The sequence below is a fragment of the Carcharodon carcharias genome, chromosome 5 (assembly GCF_017639515.1).
Source record: "Carcharodon carcharias isolate sCarCar2 chromosome 5, sCarCar2.pri, whole genome shotgun sequence".
Taxonomy (NCBI): domain Eukaryota; kingdom Metazoa; phylum Chordata; class Chondrichthyes; order Lamniformes; family Lamnidae; genus Carcharodon; species Carcharodon carcharias.
The window spans coordinates 51,005,787-51,031,073 of record NC_054471.1 but is presented as its reverse complement, the minus strand read 5'-3'; the positions used below and the strand labels follow the sequence as shown (position 1 = coordinate 51,031,073).

The window sequence follows — 25,287 nt, the reverse complement described above, 5'->3', positions numbered from 1 at the left end:
CTTGGGAATTTCTAGTTGTACACCCCTGTATACCCTCTCAGCTCCTTCAACCAGCTTACTGCTTGTTATTGCTATTCTTCACTCTCATCCCTTGATGCTCTCTTAACTGCAACTGTGGAACTCCCACCCCCACTACCTTTGACTGTTATCTTTCTTTTTGTTTAAGAAAGCTCCTAAAATCCTTTTCAGCCACATCCTCTTAACTTGCTTTCCCTTTGCATTTTTCCACTGTTTTTTCACCATCTCTTAAAATGATCTGATACTTGTTTCTACATGTGCTTCCCCAAATAAAAATGAATTTTTTGTTGCTGAAGGCAAGTAGAAGCGATGCTAGTTATTATTTTTGCTTCGTGAGATGAGGAGCTCATAGCAGGTTTTAAATTTCCAGTTGTTGGCATGTACCTCTTAATGGGATTGTTCACAAGTGTAAATTTTATTCCATTTTTTTTCAGTGAGTTTCTTGGTGCTCTAATAAATGGTACTATCAAGTGCAGGGTATGATTTTGTCCCTTTGATCTGCCAAGGGTGGTACTGCGCAGAAGCCAGATTCACCTCTTGTGCATAAGAGTCATTACCAGCCTTGCTTATGCGCATGACCTGTGAGATGGCATTGATAGAAGTGCAGGATTGTCGATGGCAATTAGTCTCCAATCCATACAGACCTGAAAAGGAGGGTTGAGAATATTCTGAAAAATAAAGAGGGTCAGCAAACAGCCTGAAAGAGAAACTGTATTTTCTTTCCTTTCATCTCTGCCCACCCCTTCTCAAACTAAGGTGCAATTATACAGCTGCAGGCAGCCTTCTGGGATGTCTTATTAGCTGCCATTGTTCAAATATGAGCTGAAAATTGAGAGTTTGCAGGCTACCAGGCATGAGAGAGGGAAGCGCTGCAGCTGAGCTTGGTCTTGTCATGTCTGCCTACATCCACCCATACAAGATTTTTGATAGGACTCACAGGATAGTGATTCCTTGTTCTAACTCTGGCCACCCCTCCTTTCATGCACCTTCCCTCTTGCCAAGCTTCAGATGCAAAGGTCAATTACAATACCACGTCATCACCCTGGCCGAGATCAACTGACTCACTATGGCTCTGACAATCAAAACAGAAACCTTTCTGTGTTATCTACTGGGGAATAAGCTATATTTTTATGCTGTTTAACATCACTGAATAGCTTTTTCTTTCAATCTATTAACCTTTTCTGTAATGTACTATATTCAGTTAAACTGATATATAGTTATCATATGCAGGTGGCTAACGATTTGGGAACATTTCTAAATGTATTGAAAAATGTGTTCAGCATACTGTAGTAATCATAGAATGGTTACATCACAGAAGCAGGGCAATCAGCCTGTTGTGTTCCTGCTAGCTCTCTGTTCCCCACAGTCCTGTAGATATTTTCCCTGCAGGTATTTTCCCGCAGGCACTTATCCAATTTTCTTTTAAAAGCCACAAATAAATCTGTCTCCATTATACTCTCAGGCATCACATTCCAGATTATAACCACTCGCTGTATACCAAAGTTTTTCCTTAGGTCACCATTGGTTCTTTTGTAGTTCCCCTTAAATCTGGTGATATTCAGTATCTCAACTTACCTCCTCTTTCACTATGACTTCAGCAGCATTCTTTTTCATTAGTAAAGACAGGCGCAAAGTACTCATTTAGTACCTCAGACATGACCTCTGCCTCCATGCTTGGATCTCTTTTTTAGTCTCCAATGGGCCCCACCCCTCATCTTAGTGCCCTTTTACTATTTATATGCTTATTTTTGGATTCCCTTTTACGTTAGTTTCAGTATCTTCACATACTCTCTCTCTTATATATTTGCAGAATCTGGTCATTCTTAGCATATCTCAATCATACCCATAGTCACTTCACTTATGAAATCAGAATATAAGCCATTCTGGTGGAGCTTATGATAGACTACAAAATGTGCGATTTAACTTTATAAAATCTCATTGCTGACAGAAGATAGATTGTACAATCTCATCAATTTCACCCTCATATTTGCAGATAATCTAATAAATAATGAAAGTCTAACTTAAGAACTGTGTTTTATAATAAGATATACTGTTCCTTAAGACAAATTGTTTAAGCTTGTCTGTCAAATAGAACTGGTTTAACAGCATTCTGTTCTCCGATTTGCTTTAGGTTTGTCACAGTCAGGCCACTAAAACGGACCACCCCCTGTTTTAGTCATTCCAAAGCAATGATTCCATTAATTAAAGTAGCTATGTTATATTTGTTTCCCCACACAATTTAAACATTGTTTTAAATTTTCAATATAGTGGATAGAAATTTCAGGTGCAGAGCTGGCCCAAGAATTGATCAAATGCCAGATTCACACAGAGCAGTGTTCACACTAGCGGGTTTTAGGCAAGAGGGAAAACAATCATTCTGAGAAAGAGTCTATCCTGACAGATGATTTGACTCTCTGATTCTGATTTGTCACCAGGGCCCCATGATGTTTCTAATGAGTTTATTCTGTTGGTTCCAGGCTATGTTCCTCCTTTTAATGCTACAGTAGTCCAGAGGTTACTGGACCAAGGTGCTGTACTTATGGGAAAGACCAATCTTGATGAATTTGCAATGGGGTAAGAAAATTCCACACCTTAAGTTACCTGAAGCAGATTCTTTCCTTCTGCATGTGTTTACAATACATTTTCAATCATTGGACTTTATGCATGCATGCATTTATTTACTTATACAGATGTGGGAGTGTCCAGCAAATTGCAAACATAACATTGCAAAATATCAAAACTTTGTAGGAAGAAAACCAGTTAAAGATTAACTTTTGTGGGTAGGGGGAGTTTGCATGTTAATCTACAGCTAGAAATTTACAAGGACCTGTATTTACAAGTGATCTACAAACATGTCTTACTAACTGCAATTAATCAGCAGCAGTCACCTGAACAATAGCCATTAAGGGGCAGACCAGGCTCATAGTCAAAACCCATAATTAGGCTGCAGACTCCAGGCTACCTTTGATCAACTTGACACAGGAGCAAAGCTGGCACTTATATAGACATTATAAAAATAGAAAATGCTGGAAAAACTCAGCAGATGTGGCAGCATCTGTGGAGAGAGAAACAGAGTTAGTGTTCCTCGGAACACAGCTCCGAAAATCCCGTTGGTTTTTATTTCAGATTTCCAGCATCTGCAGTATTTTGCTTTACTTGTATATACATGCCTGGAATTTCTAAAGGGGTCATCCAAAATCCCATCGTTACTTTGATGAAACACCTAGTGAAATGACTAAAAACATCCAACAAGTGCTAATGTGTACAAAAGCCATGCACCAAACCTCATTCTATATCTGTGGTGAATAGTACTTGATAAATTAATGTCTTATTTAAAATCATCTTTAAAAGAAAATTTACTGATTTTAAATGATGTTCCCTCTTCCCATACCACATGTGATGAGTGTGTTGTCCTATGGTGAAAGGCTCTGTAAATTGGACCTAAAATCTCTGGAGTTTAGAAAAGTGAGAGGTGATTTCATCAAAACATACAAGATTTTGAAAGGGCTTTACAGGATAGACACTGGGAGGTTGTACCCCTAGCAGAGGAATCTAGAACATGAGAGCAAGGTCTCAGGATAAGGGGTTGAACATTTACAAGGAGAAATTTCTTCACTGGGGGTGCTGTGAATCCTTAGAATTCTCTACACCAGGTTGTTAAATATATTCAAGACTGGCATAGATAGATTTTTATCCTTCAGGAGTCAGGGATATGGGGAATGCAGAAGATCAGTACTGAATGGCAAAGCAGGCTTGAGTGGCCGTACGATCTACTCCTTTTTCTTATATTCTTGTTATGTCTCACATAAGGAATTATATAATGTTAATTTGCATTGCGCTTTATTTGGAATATTATGTCTTTTCCATATTTGGAATATTGGCCCAGATCTTCCTTTCTCCAGAGAATCCTGCCCCAAAGCTAGCGAGAAGATGTGCTGGAGGACCTCCTTGGAAGTCCTCATGCAAGGACTGCATGGGAATTGCCCAGAAGCTTAAATTTAAATCAGAGACTTCAGATGATCTTAATAAAGGAAACTTCGATGTTATGAGGCGCAGGTTGGCTATGATGGATTGGGAAACATTACTTAAAGGGATGATGGTGGATAGGCAATGGCAAACATTCAAAGAACGCATGGGTGAACTGCAACAATTGTTTATTCCTGTCTGGCGCAAAAGTAAAACAGGAAAGGTGGCCAAACCATGGCTTACAAGGGAAATTACAGATAGTAATTACAGATAGGAAAAGGCATACAAATTAGCCAGAAAAAACAACAGACCTGAGGATTGGGAGCAGTTTAGAATTCAGCAAAGGGAGGACCAAGGGATTGATTAAGAAGGGGAAAATAGAGTATGAGAGTAAGCTTGTGGGGAACGTAAAAACTGACTGTAAAAGTTTCTATAGGTATGTGAAGAAAAAAAGATTGGTGAAGACAAGTGTAGGTCCCTTACAGTCAGAAACAGTGTAATTTATAATGGGGGACAAAGAAATGGTTGACCAACTAAATACATACTTTGGTTCTGTCTTCACAAAGAAGTACACAAATAACATACCAGAAATGTTGGGGAACACAGGGTTTAATGAGAGGGAGGAACTGAAAGAAATCAGCATTAGTAGGGAAATGGTGTTGGGGAAATTGATGGGGTTGAAGGCTGAAAAATCCCCAGGGCCTGATAATCTACATCCCAGAGTACTTAAGGAAGTGGCCCTAGAAATAGTGGATGCATTGGTGGTCATTTTACGAGATTAGACTATGGATTATAGACTATGGAACAGTTCCTACAAATTGGAAGGTAGCTAATGTAACCCCACTATTTAAAAAGGGAGGTAGAGAGAAAACAGGGAATTATAGACCAGTCAGGCTGACATCGGTAGTGGGGAAAATGCTAGTCCATTATAAAAGATTTAATTGCTTAGCACTTGGAAAACAGTGGCAGAATCGGACAGAATCAGCATGGATTTACGAAAGGGAAATCATGCTTGACAAATCTACTGGAATTTTTCAAGGATGTAACTAGTAGAGTTGATGAGGGGGAGCCAGTGGGTGTGGTTTATTTGGACTTTCAGAAGGCTTTCGATAAAGTCCCATGTAAGAGATTAGCGTGTAAAATTAAAGCGCATGGGATTGGAGGTAGTGTATTGAGATGGATAGAAAACTGGTTGGCAGACAGGAAACAAAGATTAGGATTAAACGGGTCATTTTCTGAATGGCAAGCAGTAACTAGGGAGATACCACAGGGATCGGTGTTGGGACCCCAGCTATTCACAATTATATTAATGATTTAGATGAGGGAACTAAATGTAATATCTCCAAATTTGCAGATGACACAAAGCTGGGTGGAAGGGTGAGCTGTGAGGAGGATGCAGAGATGCTTCAGTGTGATTTGGACAAGCTGAGTGAGTGACAAATGCATGGCAGATGCAATATAATGTGGATAAATGTGAGGTTATCCACTTTGGTAACAAAAACAGGAAGGCAGATTATTATCAGAAAGACTATAAATTGAGGGAGGGGAATGTGCAACGAGACCTAGGTGTCCTTGTACACCAGTTGCTGAAGGTAAGCATGCAGGTGTAGTAGGCAGTAAAGAAGGCAAATGGTATGTTGGCCTTCATAGCGAGAGGATTCAGGTACAGGAGCTGGGATGTCTTGCTGCAATTATACAGGGCCTTGGTGAGACCACACCTGGAATATTGTGTGCAGTTTTGGTCTCCTTACCTGAGGAAGGATGTTCTTGCTATAGAGGGAGTGCAGCGAAGTTTTACCAGACTGATTCCTGGGATGGTGGGACTGACATATGAGGAGAGATTGGATTGGTTAGGATTCAATGGTGGGGGAGTTCAGAACCAGGGTCACAGTCTGAGGATATGGGGTAGACCATTTAGGACTGAGATGAGGATAAATTTCTTCACGCAGAGAGTAGTGAGCCTGTGGAATTCACTACCACAGAAAGTGGTTGAGGCCAAAACATTGTATGTTTTCAAGGAGTCAGATATAGCTCTTGGGGCGAAAGGGATCAAAGGATATGGGGAGAAAGCAGGAGCAGGCTATTGAGTTGGATGATCAGCCATGATCGTGATGAATGGCAGAGCAGGCTCGAAGGACCGAATGGCCTACTCCTGCTCCTATTTTCTTTGTTTCTATGATTCTGACTCTCCTACCAAAACAACTATGCAGGAAAAGTTATAAGGGCCGATCACCCCCTCACATTCCACTGACCACTGCTCCACACCCCTGACAATCTGATGGTGATTGCCACTCCACAGAAGTTCTGGGCGATTGTGTCTTTTACAGACTTGTAAGATTTTTGAACCTCAGAAATGTTGGTACAAACTTTTATAGGTGTGCTAGCTCCACTACTGATCAATTAATTCTAGTCTAATTTTCCTCTTATTTCCACATAACGTTTACTATTTTTCCTCTTCAAATATTTACCTAATTTCTGTTAACTGTTGAGACTGATATGATATGCTTTGATGTTGTGAAGGAGGCGATCTGGCTAGCCATACTGAAAGCATTACAATTGTTGTAACCAGCCGCAGTTTGAGATGTCAGGTTTCAGGCTATATTAAGGTCGCTGTGGTGTCAACCTTTAGTCCAAAGCTGGGAAACTGATGAATCACTATGCCTGTAATGTCATGACGTGCTTCAATTCCCTAGGAGTGGGAGTATTGATGGCATCTTTGGACCAGTGAGAAATCCTTGGGGATATTCCGAACAGTACAGAGAGCAACTCGGTCACGACCACAAAATGGAAGACTCAGATTGGGTGATAGCAGGCGGTAGTTCTGGAGGTAGTGCGGTAGCAGTTGCTTCGCTGACGTGTTTTGCGTGAGTATTTCAATACCTTTTTCTTTTCATTTTCTTTTCCCAAATTCCTCGATATGAATTTTTAAATGTAGCTTAATCGCTAATTACAAGCTTAAGATTTCAAACTGCCATCAGGCAAATGTTGTAAAACTAGAGTCAAACTCCTAAAAACTGAGCTGGTAGTTAAGCCTGTGTTTGTTGTCACTTTGCTTTGGCATGCGGGAGCATTGCTTAAATACTCTGCTATAGTAAGGAGTGTTATCACCAGGATTTTTTTAAAAATTAGATCGCGAAATATGGCAGCAAGACCAACATTCATTCCTAGTTATCAAGAGAGGGTTGAGTTGGCCCTTTTTCCTCCACTGCTGCAGTTGTCTCATTGTACTGTTGGCCTGTAACGTCTGAGCTCCAGGGCCATGTATCTGGGGGCACCCCAAAGGTGCGCTGGGGAACTCCCCTTACCCTGAGGTTCCCAGGTAAGAATCGCACAGCAATTGCCCGGGAAGTTCAAACTCCCTATAGGCAATTGCCCTGCACTGGGAACCATCCAAAAATGTGATTTAAATTGCAAACTTCGAATGGTTCTGACCATCATACAGCAATAGTTACCCGGAAAAAAATTAAAAGAATTAAAACTACTTCTAGCTTCTGGGTAACTATTGTACTGACCTCCCCAGACTCTACATGGGACCCCCGCCTACACCCCACCACCACCGCCCATTTTCCCACATGGACTGCCCCATCCACACAGGGCCCTCCCACCACTCTCACACCCTCCACGCCCGCCCAAGCTCCCCTGAGGACCGCCTGACTGCACACCCTCCTCCAACTGCAACCTCTCCTCCGACTGCAAAGCCCACAAGACCATTCAACCCTACACCTTGCCCCCCCCCCCTTGAAACACCTGACCACCCCCACCAACTGCACATCCTCTCCCACTCCCCCAAAATCCCACCCACTTACCTTACAAACCTGCCTTCTCCTTGCCTTGAAAGTGGCTGGACCTTTAAACTTATGGCAGCTAGTGCCATTATTTAAGGTAAGTTCTCACCTGGCCTGAGTTGGAAGGTCAGGTGAGAAGGGACCGAAAGACTTTTGAGGTAAGAAACTAGGAGCGGAGTGGCAATCCAACTCCAATTGCCACTGTGCAGAAGTTCAGGCCTATTATGTAGATTTTGACACAATGACAATTAATGAATTTATTTTATTTATTTGTTCAAGGGATTTGGGCATCGCTGGATAGGCCAGCTTTTATTGCCCATCCCTATTTGTCCTTGAGAAGATGCTGGTGAGCTGCTTTCTTGAACCGCTGCAGTCCATGTGGTGTAGGTACACCCATAGTGCTGTTAGGGAGGGAGTTCCAAAATTTTGACCCAGTGACACTGAAGGAATGGCGATTATAGTCCCAAGTTGGGAGTTGGGATGGTGTGTGGCTTGGAAGGGTATATATTTGGCAATATATGTGCAAGTCAAGGTGTGTATGACTTGAGGGGAACTTGGAATTTTCCTTGCACCTGCTACATTTGTCCTCCTATGTGTTGGGGAGTGCACGTTTAGGCAATGATGCCGCATAAGGTTTGATGAGTTGCCACAGCGCAACCTCCAGCTACTACATAATGTAACCGTGGTACACTGATGGGGTGGTGAATGTTTCATCCAGTGTTTGGGATGCCAATTAAGCAAACCGCTTTTACCTAGATGGATCCTGGATTCCTTCATCGTTCTTGTGTCAAGATTATTATTGCAGCTGTACCCATCCAGGCTGGTAGAGGATATTCCATCGCACTTCTGACTTGTGCCTCTAGGTGGTCAAGAGGCTTTGGGTAGTTTGGAGGTTTAACCACTTTCCACAGCCTTTGGCCTACTCTTATAGCCGCAGTATCTATGTGGCTGCTCCTGTTGAGCTTCAGGTTAATTGTACCACTACAGCAGAGAAGGGCAAGCAGATGTAATAAATGTTCTGAATTTAGAAATTGTTTGAGGGATTAAATAATGAAAGATTATTACCACTGTTCAATAAATTGGCGTAAAGCTAGTACCAGTGCCATTCCCATAGTAGTGAGGCCACGGGAAATGTTTTCATGCAAGAACAGTATTAGAATATGGAATATCTTATTCCAAGTGCCTATTAAAGTTTGTGTAGACTCCTTACCTAAGAAAGGATATAATTGCTATAGAGGGAGCACAGCGAAGGTTCACCAGACTGATTCCTCGGATTGCAGGATTGTCATATGATGAGAGATTGGGTTGACTAGGCCTGTATTCATTGGGGTTTAGAAGAATGAGAGGGGATCTCATTGTAACATATAAAATTCTGATAGGGCTGGACAGACTGGTTGCAGGGATGATGTTTCCTCTGACTGCGGGCGTCTAGAACAAGGGGTCACAATCTCCGGACATGGAATAAGCCATTTAGGACTGAGATGAGGAGAAAGATCTTCACTTAGAGGGTGGCGAACCTGTGGAATTCTCTACCACAGAAAGCCATGGAGGCCAAGCCACTAAATATATTTAAGAAGGAAAAAGATTTATATAGAAATAGACTCTAAAGACATCAAGGGGTATGGGGAGAGAGTGGGAGTATGGCGTTGAAAGAAGATCAGCCACGATCATATTGAATGGTGGAGCAAGCTCGAAGGACATACTCCTGCTCCTATTTTCTATGTTAGAAAGTGGCCAGATTTTACAATCAGTGGATAAGCAATGGCTTTCACCTCTCAGAAAGCGGCTAATGAAGATCTAGTAAACTTTCAAAGTCAACACCCAGTGGTGGGTATGAAGCAACACGTAGACTAGGCCAGGTATGGACAACAGATTTCCTTCCCTAAAGGACATCAGTGAACCACTTGAGTTTTTACAGCAATCGACAATAGTTTCATAATAGTTGAAGGGTCATGAGGACTCAAAACGTCAACTCTTTTCTTCTCCGCCGATGCTGCCAGACCTGCTGAGTTTTTCCAGGTAATTCTGTTTTTGAATAAGCCAGGAAGTGCACTAATTATCCTTCACTTTGTCTAAGAGTGAAATATACAATTCGGCGGGAGGTAAAAACTGAATTACCTGAAACAAGTTTTAAATTGATTATTAGAATTGGTATTTTTAACAAAATGGAAAACGTTGAAATATAAAATTAGATTTCCAGAGCCGGAAGAGATTCTTCACCAGAAGTTATGACTTAGATCTGAATTAATTAATTCATTAATTCAATTATTCATTCATAGGATGTGGGCATCACTGGCTAGGCCAACATTTATTACCCATCTCTGATTGCCCTTGAGAAGGTGGTGGTGTTGAGCTGCCTCCTTGAACCGTTGTAGTCTGTGTGATGTAGGTGGTGTTAGGTAGGGAGTTCCAGGATTTTGACCCAACGACAGTGAAGGAACAGCGATATATTTTCAAGTCAGAATGGTGAATGGCTTGGAGGGGAACCTCCAGGTGGCGGTGTTCCCATGTATCTACTGCCCTTGTCCTTCTAGGTGGTAGCAGTCGTGGGTTTCGAATGTGCTGTCTAAGGAGACTTGATGAGTTCCTGCATTTCCTCATTTATGAGGTGTAAATTTTTAGAGGGTTTTAACAGCGATATTACTCCAACCTCCTCTTTTATGCAGTAAGTTCAGAGATTTCTAATCGATTGCGGTCTGCAGGGGCTTCAACAGAGCACCGTATGGAGAAGTGTCGAATCACTGACAGCAATCTCTTGATTCCTGTGTGTAATTGCACTTGTGTGGACTCCAGAATTTACAGTCAGTCTTCAAGGAGTAATGGTACGAAGGGTGACAATTTTACTTTTGTTACTACCACAAAATCCAGGCCAAAGACTTGAATAAAAAAAATTAAAAGACGTAGCAAAATGACTCTCGTGGGGCTAGGAGCACTCAAGTATGATGGGCCAAAATGGTTGTCTCCTGTACTTAATGTGGAAGGTTTTCTATTCTAGACTTGGCAGATTAAAACAGATAAAAACAGATTATTCTGAAGGATGCAACAAAGTATGAAATGAGGAATCGGCATTTGACTCATCTTTCTGTTCCATGCATAAGTCATGCATGCGCTTTCAATAGATCACTTAAATCTTCTAAAGGAGACAACCAACTGCAAAACTCTCAACAATATTAATCCAACTTTACATCTGTTGCTTTCTGGAGGGTCTCATTTGTAGACCCAACAGCACATGAACAATCTTGCTCCATAGCTTTTGATTCTCTGTCTTTCCTTACAACCTACTTTCGTGGCATGCCAGTGATATTGGTGAATGTCTAGATTCATACTAATGTGATTTGCCCACCTAATATATGCTTCAGAGACTTGGACAACCTACAGCAGGCACTTCAAAGCACTGGAGAAGTACCATTAGTGGTGCCTTCAAGATCCTCCAAATCCGATAGCAAGTAAGGGGGCCCAAAAGCAGCATATTCTCCCAAGCCAAGTTGCCCAGCATTGAAACATAGGGCAGGATTTTGTGTGGGTGGGGGGCAGGACCTGCACGCCAATGCGTAAAATGACGCAGGATGACGTTGGGCGGAACTCCCAATGTCACCCCGTGTCATTTCAATTATCAGGTCAGCTGGGACGTAGCCGAATCAGCCGTGCGCCCGCCGACTTGTCAACAGCCAATTGAGGCCGTTAAAAAAGTAATTGCGGTAGTTAAAGGACCTGCCCATCTAGCCTTAAAGCTGGCGGGCTTCAGAAAAAGCATCAAACCTCATCCACGGGTGGGATGAGGTTTCATGTAGGTTTTTAAAAATTTAATAAAATTTAACTAAAACCGATCGACATGTCCCAACTCATGTGACAGTGTCTCATGAGGGGACGTGTCAGGGACATTTTATTTTTCTATTTTTAACATTTTTTAATTTGGAGCCGATCTCCCTGAGGCAGCACTTAGCCTCAAGGAGATGAATGCGCTCTTTCATGCGCATGCGCAAAAGAGTGCACTCTCGGCTTAGGGAATCCCCCCCCTTGCCCGCACAGGGAGCGCATAGCGCTTTCTGGCGGATGTCACACTGGGCGGGCCTTAATTGGCCCACCCACGTAAAATGGCGGCACTCAGGGGCACCAACCGGAGGCGTGCCTGCTCCTGAACTTCCCCCCACCCCTGACTGGGGGAAAATTCTGCCATAGAAACATAGAAAATAGGAGCAGGAGTAGGTCAGGAGTGGCAGGCGGTGACTAGTGGGGTACCACAGGGATCAGTGTTTGGGCCCCAACTATTCACAATATATATCAATGATTTGGATGATGGAACCAAATGTAATATTTCCAAGTCTGCTGACAATACGAAACTTGGTGGGAATGTGAGTGGTGAGGAGGATGTTAAGCGGCTTCAAGTGATTTAGGCAAGTTGAGTGAGTGGTTGTCAAATACATGGCAGGTGCAGTATTATGTAGATAAGTGTGAAGTTATCCACTTCGGTAGGAACAATAGAATGGCAGAGTATCACTTAAATGGTGAAAGATTGGGAAATGTTGATGTGCAGAGGGACGTGAGTGTCCTTGTACACCAACCACTGAAAGCATGCATGCAAGTGCAGCAAGTAGTTAAGAAGGCAAATGGTATGTTGACCTTCATTGCTAGAGGACTTGAGTACAGGAGCTAAACACTCAAAACCAGACCCATTGGGCGGAACATGTTGTTCGTATGCCTGGCACCAGATTCATGTAGCAACTGCTCTACTCAAAACTCGGTCGCAGTAAGAGACTCCCGGGAGGACTGTGTAAATGCTTTAGGGACGTCCTCAAAGCATCCCTGAAGAGATACAACATACCCACCAACTCATGGGAGACCTGGCTTGTGACCAACCAAAATGGGGAAGGCACCAAACATATTGAGGCACTACGTCGAGACTGTGCAGAGGTTAAGTCGAGGTGTCGGAGGGAGTAAAACAACCTCCAAACTCCCCATATACCCAAACCTTGAAGCACCACCTGCCCTGTACGTGGCAGGAGTCTGTAGATTGTGCATTGAACTTATCAGCTATTTCAGAGTCCATTGAACCAGAGTGGAAGCAAGTCATCCTTGATCACAAGGTACTGTTTAAGAGAGATTTTTTTTATTTTCTCATGGGATGTAGCACGGTCAGCATGTGTTGCCCATCCCTAATTGCCCTTGAATTGAGTTGCTGGCAAGGCCATTTCAGAGGGCAGTTAAGAGTCAGCCACATTCCTGTGGCTCTGGAGTCACATGTACGCCAGTTCAGATAAGGATGGCAGATTTCCTTTCCTTAAAGAACATCAGTGAACCAGATGAGTTTTTATGACAACTCTTGTTAGTTTCATAGTCACCGTTACTGAGACTAGGTTTATTTTTCAGACACTACTAATTAAATTTAAATTCTACCACCTGCCATGGTAGGATTTGGACCTTTGCACCCAGAGGATTAGCCTAGGCCTCTGAAATACTAGTCCATTGACATTACCACTGCTACACCATCTACCCAATGTTATATAATATTATTAATATTAACATCATGCTCTGTAGTTGTGTACTGATGATAAAGCAAATATGCTGACTAAACAATCTGATCACCATACCTATCCAAATCTGCAGCCATTACTCTATATCGCTATGGGATATAACCATCCAGAACTCATTAGAATTATAGGGGCTGCAGCTCAAAACCCATGGCATTTGTGCAAATGGTATCTTGTTTCAGATGAATCTTCATCTCTCTGTCCGTTTCCATATTACTCATTTTCCAGAATTTATCTTCAGTTTTACATTTCAACTTTTGTTTAATCTCAATTTACTAGTTGCATGTGCTTCTTTATTATAAATGTGAGATCCTTTATATATGAGTTCATGTAAGGAGATAACGTTGACACCATTGAAGGAGAGCACGTATCACAAAAAGTACTAATTATACAACTTTTCTTCCAGTGCTTTAGGTTCAGATACAGGTGGTTCCACGCGCAATCCTGCAGCCCACTGTGGTATTGTAGGTTTCAAGAGCTCCTATGGTTTGCTTTCTCGTTGTGGTCTCATACCATTAGTCAACTCTATGGATGTTCCTGGTATTATGACCAGATGTGTAGATGATGTATGCACGGTACTAGGTAGGTTACATTTTAACACTAAAAAAAAATCTCTATTTATATTTGTGCTTATTTTACAGGACCTTAGAAACCAAGTGTGAGGGGGCCAAGAGCTCTCAATGGTGAGACATATATGTGAAAAATTGATTCACTTCTGCTAATTTATAAGAACATAAATAAGAGCGGGAGTAGCCTGTAGAGACAATTGATCCGACTCTACCATTCAATATAATCATAGCTGATCTTTTGCTTCAACTTCATTTTCTCAACTACTCCCTATACCACTTGATTCTCTGAGAGATCAAAGATCTATCCCAGTCTTGAATATATTCAACAGTGGAACATCCACAGGTCTCTAGGTAGATCATTCCAAAGATTCACAACCCTCTGAGTGAAAAAATCTCTCTTCAATCTCAATCCCAAATAATCAAGCCCTGATCCAGAGGCTGTTCCAGGTTCCCCAGCCAGGGGAAACAATTTCTCTCTCTACCCTGCCAAGCCTCTTCAGAGCCTTGTATTTTTCTTAAGATTGCTTATTCTTCTAAACTCCAGAGAGTACACGTCTCATCATTGGACAGCCCTTGCAATCCATAACCAATCTAGTAAACTTTTGCTGTACTGCAGAAGGTGCAGAAAAGATTTACTAGAATGGTTCCATGGATGAGAGAATTCAGTTACACAGATTGGAGAAGGCAAGGGCTGTTCTCCTGAGAGAGGAGGAGGTTCAGAGGAGCTTTGATGGAGGTGTTCAAAATCAAGGGTAGGTAGAGAGAAATTGTTCCCATTGACAGAAGGGTAGAGTGCCTGAGGTCACCGATATAAGGCAAAGACAAAAGAACCAAAGGCAACATGATTAAAGTTTTTTTTATTCAGCAAGTGGCAAGAATACAGCATCTGAGAGTGTGGCAGAGGCAGATTCAATCGGAAATTGAATAAGAACCTGAAGAGAGAAAATTTGCAGGGCCATGGAGAATGGGTGGCAGTGTGGGACTAGCTGAGTTGCTCTTGCAGAGAGCCAGCACGAACATTTTGGACCATATGGTGTGACCGTCCTTTAATTCTACGAAATCTATTTTAATTCTCTAAATTTCAGTTTCTTGAAGTGGATTTATTTATCCCAGGTTCTACTGAATTTGTTGGAGAAATCTCTTGGCCAGGAGACTGGCTGAACTCCCTGCTCTTCTTCAATTAGAATGTAACTTTTACAAGAGTAAGCAAGCAGGACCTTGGTTTAACTCTAATAATGCACCCCTCCCTCTGCATGACTTAAGAGTGCCAGCCGAGATTAAAGACTCAAGTTTATAGTGGAACTTGAACCCAAAACCATCTGATTCACATATATAAGAATGCTAACAGCTGAACCAAGTTGATAAGTAGCTGTCCTCTTGAGAGAGGTAGACAGCCTCTCTTTAGAGTTGAGTGGGCTCCACAGTGACATGCCTGGAATAGAAGCTTGAAACCTAGCTTACTGTAATTACATAGCACTGAAACAAACCATTTGACCCAACCTGTCTATGCCGGCCATTCAACAACTGAGTCAGGCAAGTCTGCAGTACAGTGCGGCATAGTTAGTGCTTTGTCAGCCAGCATGTCTCATTAATGGAACTCAAGGACATAACTATGTCACTACGATCTAGAATTCTTCCCACTCAGCTCCTGACAGCCTTGTAAGCATGTGTCCCAGTGGGTAGGCTGGTATCAGCTGGATAGGCACGGGGGAGTTTATCAGTGCTCAAAGCTCATTAACAGTATAGTTTCAGCTGGGTAGACTGCAGCACTGTACTTTGAGATCTTTGAGCTGTTACTGTTGCCAACCTTTACCTAAGCTCTGATTTTTGATAAGCTCTACCTTTATAAGATCATAAGAAATAGGAGCAGGAGTCAGCCATTTGGCCCATCGAGCCTGCTCCGCTATTTGATAAGATAATGGCACATCTGTTTGTAGCCGTAATTCCACTTTCCTGCCTGTTGGGCCTCAATTGCTTAGTTTGGAGGCTGTCTGCATATCAGGCATCCACTGACCTCTCAGAATTCCCTATACCTTTACAGACATGACAGGACAAATGGCCCCCTCTTATTCTGTATTATCTGTGAAACTATGTAGTTCTTGTATTGTATATATGATGTATGGAAACCAGTTGTTGACCACTGTCTCAGCCATGGCTAATTAGAATCATAGAATAGTACAGTACAGAAGGAGCCCATTTAGCACATCAAACCTGAAGCAACTCTTTCAAAAACAATCCAATTAGTCTTATTTTTTTCCCATATCCCTGTGCAATTTTTTCTTCAATTAATTATCCAATTACCTGAAGTAGCTACAGAGATGGTGGATGCACTGATAGTATTCTTCCAAGAATCCTGAGATTCTGGAAAAGTCCTAGAGGATTGGAGAACGGCCAATGTAACACCTTTATTCAAAAAGGGAGGGAGACAAAGAACAGATAACTATAGGCCAGTTAGCTTAACATCTGTCATTGGGAAAATGTTGGAATCTATTATAAAGGATGTAATCGCAGAGCATTTAGAAATACATAATCTAATCAAGCAGAGTCAGCATGGCTTCATGAAGGGGAAATCATGCCTAGCAAATTTATTAGAATTCTTTGAGGAGGTAGATAAAGGGGAACCAGTAGCTATAATATATTTGGATTTCCAAAAGACGTTTGATAAGGTACCGCACTTAAGGCTACTTAATAAAATAAGAGCCCATGGTGTTGGGGGTAGTATATTAGCATGGACAGAGGATTGGCTAACTAATAGAAGACAGAGTTGAGATAAGGGGGCATTTTCAGGATGGCAACCTGTAACTAGTGGAGTGCCACAGGGATCAGTGCTGGAGCCTCAGTTATTTACAATATATGTTAATGACTTAGATGAGGGAAGTAAATGTACTATCGCCAAGTTTGCAGATGATGCAAAAATAAGTGGGAAGGCAAGTGGTGAGGATGACACAAGGAGCCTTCAGAGGGATATAGACAGGTTAAGTGAGTGGACAAAAACTTGGCAAATGGAATATAATGTGGGAAAATGTGAGGTTATGTACTCAGGCAGGAGAAACAGAGGAGCTGTATATTATTTAAATGGAGAAAGACTGCAGAAACTGCAACACAAATAAGGATTTGAGAGTCCTTGTGCATGAATCCCAAAAAGCTAGCATACAAGTTCAACAGGTAATAGGGAAGGCAAATGGAATGTTGGCCTTCATTTCAAAGGGAATGGAGTATAAAAATAGGGAAGTCTTGCTAAAACTATACAAGGCACTAGTTAGACCACACCTAGAATACTGTGAACAATTTTGGTGCCCTTATCTAAGGAAATATATACTGGCATTAAAGGCAGTTCAGAGAAGGTTCACTGGGTTGATCCCGGGTATGGGGAGTTTTTCTCATAACGTGGGGTTGAGTAGGTTGGCCCCGTACTCATTGGAATTTAGAAGAATGAGAGGCAACCTTATTGAAACATATTAGATTCTTAGGGGGCTTGACAGGGTAGATGCTGAGAGGTTGTTTCCCCTTGTGGGAGAGTCTAGGACCAGAGGGCATAATCTCAGAGTAAGGGATCACCCATTTAAGACAGAGATGAGGAGGAATTTCTACTCTCAGAGGGTAGCCAATCTGTGGAATTCTTTACTGCAGAGGTCTGTCGAGGCTGGGTCGTTAAGCATATTCAAGGCTGGGATAGAATTTTAATCAGTAAGGGAATCAAGGGTTATGGAGAAAGGGCAGCAAAGTGGAATTGAGGATTATCAGATCAGCCATGATCTCATTGAATGGTGGAACGGACTCAATGGGCCAAATGGCCTACTTCTGCTCCTATGTCTTATGTTCTATCGTCTTATGTATCATTTGGTTTCTATTGTGACTCTTCAGTCGTCTTGCCAAAATGTATCACTTCATACTTTTCTGTGTTGAATTTCATCTGCCACGTGCCCACCCATTCCATCAGCCTGTTGGCGTCTTCTAGAATGGAAGTCCTTGATAACTCCCGTTTCATACCCATAATGGCACAGCTTATACAGTAATCATGGGCAGAAACTTTCACTCATTGGGCGGGCACGCATCCGACCTGCTGGATTGTGAAATGATGCATGTTGACGTTGGCCGAGCGTGCCGACATCAATGCGCAGTTGTGCGATAGTTTGGTCGGCGGACACGCGCCGGAGCTGGCAGCGCACCCGCCAACATTTAAAAGGCCCGTTAAGGCCATTAAGTAATCAATTAACTTAAATTTTTTGCTGCCGTCCAACCTAATGGTCAGCGGGGTGAGGTTTCCAAAGGCAAATAAAAATAAAAACTTTAATTTTTCATTAATAACTTGTCCCTGCTCACGTGACCGAGTCACATGAGGAGACACTTTTCATTATTTTATTTTAATATCTCTTCATCTCCCTGAGGCAGCTCTGTGCCTCGGAGATTATGAAGCGCTCATTCGCGCTCGGTCTGCTCGCCCTCCTACCCCCGCCTGCACAGGCAGCACCGAACGCTGCCGCTCGCATTTCACACTGGGCGGGCCTTAATTGATCCGCCAGCGTGAAGTGGCAGTCCGGTGCCGATCGCGGGTGGTGATCGGCTTCCTGACAATCCCCATCGAGCCCGCCCACCAACGGCAAATTTCTGCCCTATGTTTCCACAGTAGATACAAGCCTTGTCTCCAAAATTCAGCATCGTGCCTTTTTCTCATAAAAATACCATCAACAAATAGGAAAGGGAAGCCAATTTGTAGCCAATTTCTCACCTCTTTTCGTAGACAGTTTTTGAGTGCTGTTGTGAAGGGGCAGGAGCACGTTACTTACTCTCCCTTCTGTACCAATTGGAAGGAATCTAAAAGTGGAAAGAAGAGAAAATAGAACCAAAAAATGAACTTAAAAATATAAAAATCCAGGACAAATTTAAAAAAATGTTGCCTTCTAATCTGACCTTCGTTACCCATTTGGCATTTCTACATCCACTGTTCACCAGCTGAGCCATTGAATGTATTGCTTGGTGTGCTGAGTGACTACTAGTTTTGGACAATGCTTTTCGTAATTTTGCTGTGATTCTGCATTAGGTGCGCTTGCTGGGCATGATCCCAAAGACTCCACCACCATACAGGACCCATTTGAACCCTTTGAATTACCTGATGAGATAGATGTCAGAAATCTGTGTGTGGGGATTCCCAAGGTAAGGTCTATAACTACTTAGATTTGATAATCCTGTTTGTAGGGTAACTTGTAAAAGCAACTGAACTGTGAAAAGCAGATAACTGCTTCAACAACATGTTTTCTGCTCATATAAATTCTTCAGATCAAAGGAGGGCATTGCAGTACACTTTTAAAACTTTCTTTTTTGTGCTCATTAAATTGTGTTTGTGTTGGGAAATGGAACCAACACAAGCGCTCACTGTCAGTGTTAAGCACGATATAAAGTTCTCCCTTCTCTCTGTCTGAGCAAGACTGCCAATTTGTGTCAAATGCATGCTGTTATGATCCAACCAAAGCTCATTCCAGCCAGTAGACAGAAGAAACTTTCATCCTATCAGTGTGGGCTGGATCTGAACTCGGGTCTCAGAAATGAAAGACCAGTGTCTCTCACAACAATCACACCAGGGTACATTCTCCATCAAATTAAGTGTTTTTCTTATATTATTCTTGCCAGTTATTTAAACTAGGATTTTTTCAGTATTACTTCCATAGCAAGGGGAGCAATACGTCAGATTAGGAAGAGCCCGGCAATTGCACTTTTCCAAAACCTACCTTCAGTTCAGTCACTGAGTGTCTTCCCTTAAATAACAAAGATTGGCATTTTTCCTATAATTAGAACCCAGTGTAGAGCTGTCATAATTTTCTAACCCCATTCCAGCCAACGATAGAACAATACTAAATCAGTACTGGGTTAGAAGATGACTCACTTCAATTTAAACATCCTATCAGAAGTTACTTTTAAGGAACAACCACAAGAGATCTAAATTGAGGAAGTAATTTGCTTCTTTCCTCAGTGCAAACGCCCACCCACCAACCTCCCACCCCACCCACCCTCATCCACCCCGCATGTTTCTCGTTCTTAAATGACCAATTGGTAAATTCTAATACTGTGATTCATTTTCAGTTGAATTATTTCAATTCATTTAAAACAATAGTTTTCTATCTTTTCTGTATGATAAAACTCCTGTCCTCACTGTGAACATTAACACATTCCCTGGAATCCCCTAAACTAACTCTGGAAGGCTTTGACAATTCTTTACAATTATTGCAGAAAACAGATTTTATTTGTATAATGGAACAGGAAATGAAAGCAGGTGACTGGCACCTGTGGAAATGTTCTCCAACATTTTGATAACAAGATCCCAGCCGTTATTTGTTGTTTGTCCCATCAATCTGGTTTCCACCCCATTACAGTATCAAAATGGCTTATATCAAAGACACAAATGATATCCTGTGACTGTGACAAAGGTAAACTATCCCACCTTGTTCTTCCCAACCTGCCTGGAGCCTTTGACACAGCTGACCACCACATCCTCCTCCATCATTTCTCCACTGTCATTCAACTGGATAGAATTGCACTCACCTGGTTCCATTCTTGCCTATCTAGTCACACCCAGAGTATCATTTGCAATGGCTTCTCTTCCTGCTCCCACACTGTTACCTCTGATGTCGCCCAAGGATCTATTCTTAGCCCCTTCTATTTCTCATCAACATGCTGCCCCTTGGTAACATCATCTGAAAGCATAGCGTTAGTTTTCACATGTACACTGACAACACCCAGTTCTGCTCACCACCACCTCTCTCAATTCCTCCACTGTTGCAAAATTATCAGACTGTTTATCTGACATTCAGTACTGGATATTTGGAAGACTGAAGCCATTTTCTTTGGTCCCTTCTCCAAAATCTGTTCCCTAGCTATCAGCTCTGTCCTTCTTCCTGGCAACTGTCCGAAGACTAAACCAGACTATTCGTAACCTTGGTGATACATTTGACCCTGAGATGAGCTTCCAACCACATATCTGCACCATCATTAAGACTATTTCCTCTCTTCATTCGCTAAAACCTACCTCTTTGACCAGGTTGCGTTTGTGCCACACAAGTGCCAGGCAATGACTATCTTCAACAAGAGAGAATCCAATCATTGGTTTCCTTGTCATTCACTGGCGTTACCGTCACTGAATCCCCCAATATCAACATCCTGGGGGTTACCATTGACCAGAAGCTGAACTGGATTAGCCATATAAATACTGTGGCTACAAGAGCAGGTTAGAGGCTGGAATTCTGCGGAGAATAACTCATTTCTGGACTCCCCAAAGCCTGTCCACCATCTACAAGGCACAAGTCAGGAGTGTGATGGAATACTGTCCACTTGCCTAGACAAGTGCAGCCCCAACAACACTCAAGAAGCTTGACACCATCCAGGACAAAGCAACCCGCTTGTTCAGCAATCCAACCACCACCAACGCACTGTGGCAACAGTATGTACCACCTACAAGATGCACAGCAGCAACTCACCTAGACCCTTTCAAAAGGATCTTCCAAATCCGCAACACTTACCATTAGAAGGACATGGGCAGAAAATGCATGGGAACATCACCACTTGCAAGTTCCCCTCCAAGCCACACACCCTCCTGACTTGGAAATATACCATTGTTCCTTCACAGTTGCTGGGTCAAAATATTGGAACTCCTTCCCTCACAGCAATGTGGGTGCACGTACACCACGTGGACTGCAGCGGTTCAAGAAGGTGGCTCAGCACCACCTTCTCAGGGACAATTAAGAATGGGCAATAAAAATGCTGGCCTAGCCAGCAACGCTCATGTCCCATTAAATAATTTTTTTTTAATTGCCTGATTTCACCCTGTCTCAGTTCATCTGCTGATGATTGCTTCATTTGTGCCTTTGTTACTCCTAATCTTGACCTTTCTAACTACTCCTGGCTGGCTTCCCACATTCAACAAATTCAGTAAACTTGACGCCATCCAAAACCCTGCTTACCCTGTCCAAGTCCCATTGGCCTATCACCCCTGTGCTCGCTGACCTAATTTGGCTTCTGGTCAAGTCACATCTTGATTTGAAAATTCTCGTCTTTGTTTTCAAATCCCTCTATAGCCTCGACTCCCCGTAACTTGATAATATCCTCCAGTCCGACAATCCTCTGAGATATATGCCCTCATCAAATCTGGCCTCTTGAGAATCCTTGAATTTAATTGCTGCACCATTGTTGGCCGCACCTTCAGCTGCCGAGGCTGTGAGCTCTGGAATTCCCTCCATGAACCCCTCTGTACCTTTCTTTCTTTGCTCTCTAAAACCTACCTCTTTGACCAAGCTTTTGACCATCTGCTCTAATTTGACCTTTAGGAGCTCAGTGTCTAATTTTACTGTGACGTGCTATGAGAAGCTTTATTCTGCTAAAGGTGCTATATAAATACAAGTTGTTGTTGTTAACAGGTTTTTGAATTTATTAATATTTTTCAACACTCCCTCTAGTCACGTTAAAGGAAACTAGATGACTCAAGTTATTTTACATATTATTATTAACTTTTACTGAGAAAGAGATAACATTTTTATTTTGTGAATGTACAGAACTCCCTGAATAGAAAGTATGGTGCACTTGCAGTTTACATTGCATTATATTAGAAATGAACAGCAGCCTGTTCACCATTATTTCTGGTTATATTGAAATCAGTGCTGTAACTCTGGACTAATTAAGGATTTCTAATTCCATTTAAAAATAGGTATATTGATTGTGCATTTCGTTTCTCAACTTTTTTTATTTGTCCAATATATTCAGTAGCTGAGATGGTTTTGTTAATTATATTTTCTGTCATTTGCACACACTATACTGATTAACAGTAGAGGATCACACACTACCAAAGTACCATACTGATCAGTATCTGGTGCATGTCTAAGAGTTACTCGATGCTAGAAGATAGTGTAACGCTTCGTTGAAGTTATTCTGAGGATATTTATTGTTGTGCTGATGGGTATGCAATTTGTGTGGGTTAGATGGGACTATGCTGGTGGGTATGTAATGCTGTGTCAGGAATGGTGGGTATATATCACTGTGCTGATGGGTATGAAATGCTATGGTTGGGGAGAGTGGATGTATCAGTGTACTGATAGGCTGGAATGCTATGTTCGGGAAGGGCGGGTGTATATCTGTGTAGTGGTAGGTTGGAAGGCTATGTTCGGGGAGGGTGGGTGTATATCGGTGTACTGGTAGGTTGGAATGCTATGTTCGGGGAGGGTGGGTGTATATCGGTGTACTGGTAGGTTGTAATGCTGTGTTTGGGGAGGGTGGGTATATATCAGTGTATTGGTAGGCTGGAATGCTATGTTCGGGGAGAGTGGGTGTATATCGGTGTACTGGTAGGTTGTAATGCTGTGTTTGGGGAGGGTGGGTATATATCGGTGTACTGGTAGATAGGAATGCTGTGTTAGGGATGGGTAATTTTCACTGTTGGTAGGTTTGTAATGCTGAGTTAGGGAAAAGTGGGTGTGGCATGCTGCACCCGGGTTCATTATAGAACTCCAGCACTAACAGATATCTAGTCCAGCAAACCAACCCTGGCCAAGTTTATTTTGATAGGCTGTGCTTCTCGATATTCTGGTCTTTCTAAAATAGGTTGCTTCTGGGAGACACTGATAGCCCTCGCACCTAAATGAGGGAAGAAGTTGGAAGAGCAGCCACCATATTTAGTGAGACGCCCCTCTCCAAAACAAAAAAAAAATCCTTTGAAAGCAGCTTTTACAATTTAGAGATGGGATTGGTATCCTTCTGAAGTCCTTCAAACCGTCTCTATTGCATCCATCCGGAACGTAGACATTAAACTTAAAAACAAATTTTCCCATTTGGTTCTTTAGAATTAAAATGTTTGATATAAATTTGTTACAAAACTGTAGTTTCTTACCTGTTGAGTTGAAGTGGGAGATCAGATATTTAACTTTTCCTGCAATTAATCTATACCCTTCTTGCTTGTTTTGAAAGGAATATCATGCCCCTGGATTGTCTACCGAGGTACTGAAAAGCTGGACAAAGGCTGCTGACCTATTTGAAAATGCAGGTGCCAGAGTTGTTGAAGTCTCCCTACCTCATACCCAGTATTCTATTGTGTGCTATCACGTCCTATGCACAACAGAAGTGGCATCAAACATGGCACGCTTCGATGGATTAGAATATGGTATGGAGCAACAATAGTATGGATAAAGACGAGTTCACTCAATCTGTAACCTCAATTAGGCAATAATTGCTATACATGTGCGGAATTAAGAATTACTATCTAATGAACAGATATGTCATAACTTCACAATGATGTTAAGACATATTTAAGATGGCTGAAAAATTGTTCGGGAAAGTGAAATTGTTTTAATGGAAAATTGAGGATTTCCATTCAATGTGAGCCAGTTAACAACTGGCAAAACCATGGCATGAACTAAATCAAGCCCAGCTGGGAGGTCTGGCACCATGGAGACTTAAAATACAGTGATTCATGTTTATGCCTACCAAACTTACCCGTCCCATGGGGAGAACTCAATAGTATTTCTGCCAGTTTTGTGAATCTGGATCGTGGTGGCTTCATTCATTCAATATTCAATTTTACCAACATATCAAAATTTATAGTCAGGGGACTATAACAAAAAAAAAATCCTTTGAAAGCAGCTTTTACAATTTAGAAATGGGATTGGTATCCTTCTGAAGTCCTTCAAACCGTCTCTATTGCATCCATCCAGAACGTAGACATTAAACTTAAAAACAAATTTTCCCATTTGGTTCTTTAGAATTAAAATGAGCAGGGAAGATGAGCAAGTCCACCAAGTCTGCTCCCACACCTTGATGGCCAAAGCATCTTGCCTAAACATTTCTAATGTTGTTGCTATATAATATTTTTCCCCTCAAAATTTCTCCCTTGCTTTCCATGATGTCAACACTCTCTACAACTTGCCTTGTTTCAGCCCTGATAATGAATACAAGCTATTTACCATGTGGGCCGTCAAAGCAAAAAAAACTCTGTTTGGTCCTTGCTGCTTATTTACATAGGGCTATTTCTGGAGCAAGAAGCTGTTATGACACAGCAGATTGTAAATGCTGAGCTGTTCAAATCCCAGAGAGAAACTTGAAACAACTGTCACAACTAATTTTCAGTTTGTATAAATTTCAAGATGCGTGCTTTGAATTCAGTAGTAATAACACCACCAAGCCTTATAGATTAAACATTTATTAATGAGAGAAATGAGTTTTAAATACATACATGGATTTACAAATTACTACTGTGATAACTTCTAAATTCCCCCTAATCAATCTAATTCCCAGTTACACTTTCGTTAAGGCAACATAGATTTTAAAAGACCCAGGCAAAGAAACATGATACCCTGAACAAGTTGATACCCTGAACAAGTCGAATTCAGAATGACTTCCCTTAACTTCAGTCCTTTGAAGACAGCAGCTTGAAGCATAGATGCGGAA

The 25,287-nt window shown here is 41.9% G+C and overlaps 1 protein-coding gene across 4 annotated transcripts in view; it reads left to right on the top strand.

Annotated features, from left to right (window-relative positions):
* qrsl1 (glutaminyl-tRNA amidotransferase subunit QRSL1) overlaps positions 1-25,287 on the top strand; it is a 48,073-nt gene that overhangs the window by 13,734 nt on the left and 9,052 nt on the right. For all 4 annotated transcript variants that reach the window (XM_041188922.1, XM_041188923.1, XM_041188921.1 and 1 more), the window contains 5 exons: positions 2,496-2,592; positions 6,678-6,848; positions 13,704-13,879; positions 18,908-19,020; positions 23,812-24,004. In XM_041188922.1, coding sequence (XP_041044856.1) covers positions 2,496-2,592; positions 6,678-6,848; positions 13,704-13,879; positions 18,908-19,020; positions 23,812-24,004 — 750 coding nt within the window. The remainder of the gene's footprint in view (positions 1-2,495; positions 2,593-6,677; positions 6,849-13,703; positions 13,880-18,907; positions 19,021-23,811; positions 24,005-25,287) is intronic.